General features: G+C 54.0%; 1 protein-coding gene across 1 annotated transcript; it reads left to right on the top strand.

The window, feature by feature from the left end:
• The first annotated feature begins 1,358 nt into the window (after nucleotides 1-1,358).
• NEUROD4 (neuronal differentiation 4) lies at nucleotides 1,359-2,816 on the top strand. The gene is made up of 2 exons (XM_075049923.1): nucleotides 1,359-1,397; nucleotides 1,812-2,816. Exons 1-2 carry the CDS (start codon nucleotides 1,359-1,361, stop codon nucleotides 2,814-2,816), a joined length of 1,044 nt encoding a protein of 347 aa, XP_074906024.1.
• Nucleotides 2,817-3,534: the final 718 nt, after the last annotated feature.

The raw sequence follows: 3,534 nt of genomic DNA, 5'->3' as shown, positions 1-3,534 counted from the left end.
CCCATTTTGTCCCTGGCTCTCATGCCAGCACCTTTCCTGCATCCCCATCCCCAGCGCTCGGTGTTTCTTCGGCTTTGGGTGGCCCTGTCTGGGGTCAGGGTCTACGTGCCAGGGGCTGTGCAGGGCTGGAGTTGATAAGTCTTTGTCCTGAACCAACTGTCCTCCTTTGGGGGATCGAGTCCATTGGAAGGAAACCAGTGGAGGGCTGAAACCAAGTTCCTGGTCCTACAGGAAAGGAGAGGGGATTGAACCCACTTGTTTCGGGATGGGAGCTCGGTGCCTGGTGACACAAAGGGAGAGAGAGCATCTCCCTCTGCTCTGAGCTGAGCCATCCCTACTTGAAAATTAAATTTTCAAGCCTGCTACAGCAGGTTTTTTCCTGCAATGGGTTTTTTGTGGTTCTTTTAGACAATGTGGGCTGGAGATGTTTGAAAATGAAAGGTATCCAAAATAATGGGCTGGACAAACTTCCCATTCCACAGTGGGTTCCCACCGTCTCCTTACTTGGGAAACTGGGAAACTACCAGAGTGACTTCATCAGGCAATTCCCTCTCTGTCTACTCCCCCCCCCCCACCCTTTAAAATATCAGTATTCTGGAGAAAGAGAGCAAAATCCCTAAAAATTCAAACTGGATTTTCAAAAAGACAACCTCCGGAAACATTTCCATGGGAATACTGCACCATGAAGTGCAGGGAAGGGGGGAAGACGCTGAGCTCGCTTCTTGAGCAGAGCCCCAAACCTGGTGATTTTCTTCTGGGATGGATTCTGGCGGGCAGGACCAGCAAGGGACGGGAGCTGCAGGCAGGGATGCTGCATTTGGGACAGGTCCCCAAGGGTGGAGTGAAAGTAACCCTCAGACTGCAGCCTGGAGGGGTTTTGGAGCAGATCTGAAGCTGTTTCTGGGCTGCTCTCAGCACACAAGGTGGGTGCAGCCCTGCGGTCCCACCAGGATGCTGGCAGAAAGTCTTTGGACCCGCTCCATCCTCGCTTAGCCAAACCCATCCATTCGTCCCAAAGATGGTCCTTCACCACCTTCGCCCACTAGATTTCCCAGCATCTGACAGACCCCTATTACTCTGCCGAAGAGCTAATTGGGGCCACATGGTCCTCTGGGGATACGATGGCTGTGCGCAGCAATTAACACCCTAATCCAGCCCTCAAGCCCCATCACGCATATTAAAAGTGGGATTTTCCAATGGGGTGGACAGGGGCAGTGGAGCCAGGGCTTGGGCAGCACACTTTCAGCAAAGCTGCTTAGATGCTAAGCTTTATTAAATGAGTCAGGCACGATGACAGGATTTGGGGAGCTGATTAACATGAAACCTAGGCTGGTTTGTGCGTTGTGACTGCATTCGTTATGGCAGAGGGAAACGAAGGTTCAAGCAAATGTGCTCGGGTTAGAAGAGCTCAGGCAGGAAAATCTCCAGAGGCAGCTCAGCAGAGGACCTTTAGTTTCAGGCTCCCTTTTGCAACCCACAATGTGACAATCAGGGTTGTGAAGCCATGAGGGGAGGGACTCATGACTGGGAATAACCCCAAAATTGAATTGCTGGAAACCCTGAGCCCTGGAAAAGAGCTGATGGGCCCCAGGGAGAGGCTTCAGTGGCTCCCCCCCCCAAATTCAGCAGAAATTATTGTAGATAGCTAAATAGATAGATGATGGATAAATAGATTCTGTAGGTACCCCTGGTGGACAGAAAGCAGTTGATGCTTCTGGAAGATGATTTTGACCTCAGTTCTTTATGCCCTCAACATGTTGAGCAACTCTCCTGCTGGAATTCGTTAACGTCTCCTTGTCCTTTTGTTGCAGAGATCAGAGATGACCAAGACATATGCCAAGCCCAAAGAGATGGCGGAGCTTGTGAGCACCCAAGCCTGGATGGACGAAACGTTGAGCTCCAAAGATGAGCTGAAGGAAGAGGACAGCAGGCAAGGTCCTTTTGGATTGATGTCTGGCTTGAATGAAGAGCATGACAGCATCGAGGAAGAAGAGGAGGAAGAGGATGATGGGGAAAAGCCCAAGAGAAGAGGACCAAAGAAGAAGAAAATGACCAAGGCGAGGCTGGAGCGGTTCAGGGCCCGGCGGGTGAAGGCCAATGCCCGGGAGCGCACGCGGATGCACGGTCTGAACGATGCTCTTGACAACCTGAGGAGGGTGATGCCCTGCTACTCCAAGACTCAGAAATTGTCCAAGATTGAGACACTGAGGCTTGCAAGGAACTACATCTGGGCTCTGTCTGAGGTGCTCGAAACGGGGCAGACTCCTGAAGGGAAGAGCTTTGTGGAGATGCTCTGCAAGGGCTTGTCCCAGCCCACCAGCAACCTGGTGGCTGGCTGTCTGCAGCTGGGACCGCAGACCTTGTTCCTGGAGAAGCATGAAGAAAAGTCCCCGGTGTGTGAATCGGCCATATCCAGCCACTCCTTCACCTACCAGTCCCCGGGGCTCCCAAGCCCACCCTATGGGACCATGGAAACACATCTGCTGCATTTAAAGCCTCCGACCTTCAAGAGCTTGGTGGATGCTTCCTTTGGAAACCATCCCTCTGACTGCACCACTCCCCCCTATGAGGGTCCCCTGACGCCGCCCCTGAGCATCAGCGGGAACTTCTCCTTGAAGCAAGATGGATCTCCAGACCTGGATAAATCCTACACCTTCATGGCCCACTATCCCTCAGTCAGCCTGGCTGGAGCACATGGACATGCCTCTCACTTCCAAAACACAGTGCCCCGCTACGAGATCCCCATAGACATGAGCTATGAGTCCTACCCACACCACGTGGCCGGGCCTCAGCTCAACGCCATCTTCAACGAATAGCAAAGCAGAGTTAGACCCAAATTCTTGATGCAGAGAGAAGTTCAGCTGCATCGTGGAACTGTTTCTAGAACGGACGCAACTGGAGTGAGGATATCGCCACTTCGGGGTGAGAGACTTCTGAGCATCTCTGCAGGACATCGCTGTGGAAGGTTCAGCTGGCCCTCCTGTCCTCTCCCAACACGTCTGCACTGGTGCCACCTTGCTGATTTCCGAGCTGTCCCCAGGAGCCACGTGAACCCTTCCCGACAGCTGAACTCCGAGCAGCCACCGCTGAAAGCTGAGCCGTTGCCTCCCGCTCCCTCTCCCCCCAGAGATGCTCATGAAGGTGGCTTCACCCTGCAGGACTTTCTGCCCGAACGCACTCCAGCACTTGGGATCCTCCATTACCAAGACGTTACGGCTCCTTTTCCTCCCTCCTTGGGGTGGTGGGGCATGGGCACACCTCTGTCTCGCATCAGGTGGAGACAAGCCCCTCCTGCCCCTCGGGATGACCGGTTCTCCTTCCACACGCTCTGATGGGGTCATGGTTTTCCCAGTCCAGCCGTGCCCAGGCAGGCTGGCAGAGGTGGGAATGATCTGGACCGCTCGCAGAAGACCAACACGGTTGCTCCTCCTTGAAGCTTCCCACCCAACGGAGAACCTTATCCTTGCTGCCACCGTATCATCCAGGGATGGCGTGGTCCAGCCAGGCTCAGAGCTTCTCCGTGATGGTCCCTCC

The sequence above is a fragment of the Buteo buteo genome, chromosome 17, assembly GCF_964188355.1.
Source record: "Buteo buteo chromosome 17, bButBut1.hap1.1, whole genome shotgun sequence".
Classification (NCBI taxonomy): domain Eukaryota; kingdom Metazoa; phylum Chordata; class Aves; order Accipitriformes; family Accipitridae; genus Buteo; species Buteo buteo.
Note: the sequence above shows the minus strand (reverse complement) of the source record. Positions and strands in the feature narration are given on the sequence as shown.

Excerpts from the sequence above, each read along its gene's own strand:
- NEUROD4 (XM_075049923.1), top strand. The coding sequence starts at position 1,359 with ATGGCAGAGGGAAACGAAGGTTCAAGCAAATGTGCTCGG. Across the intron at positions 1,398-1,811 it reads GTTCAAGCAAATGTGCTCGG|AGATCAGAGATGACCAAGAC; the intron begins GTTAGAAGAGCT and ends CTTTTGTTGCAG.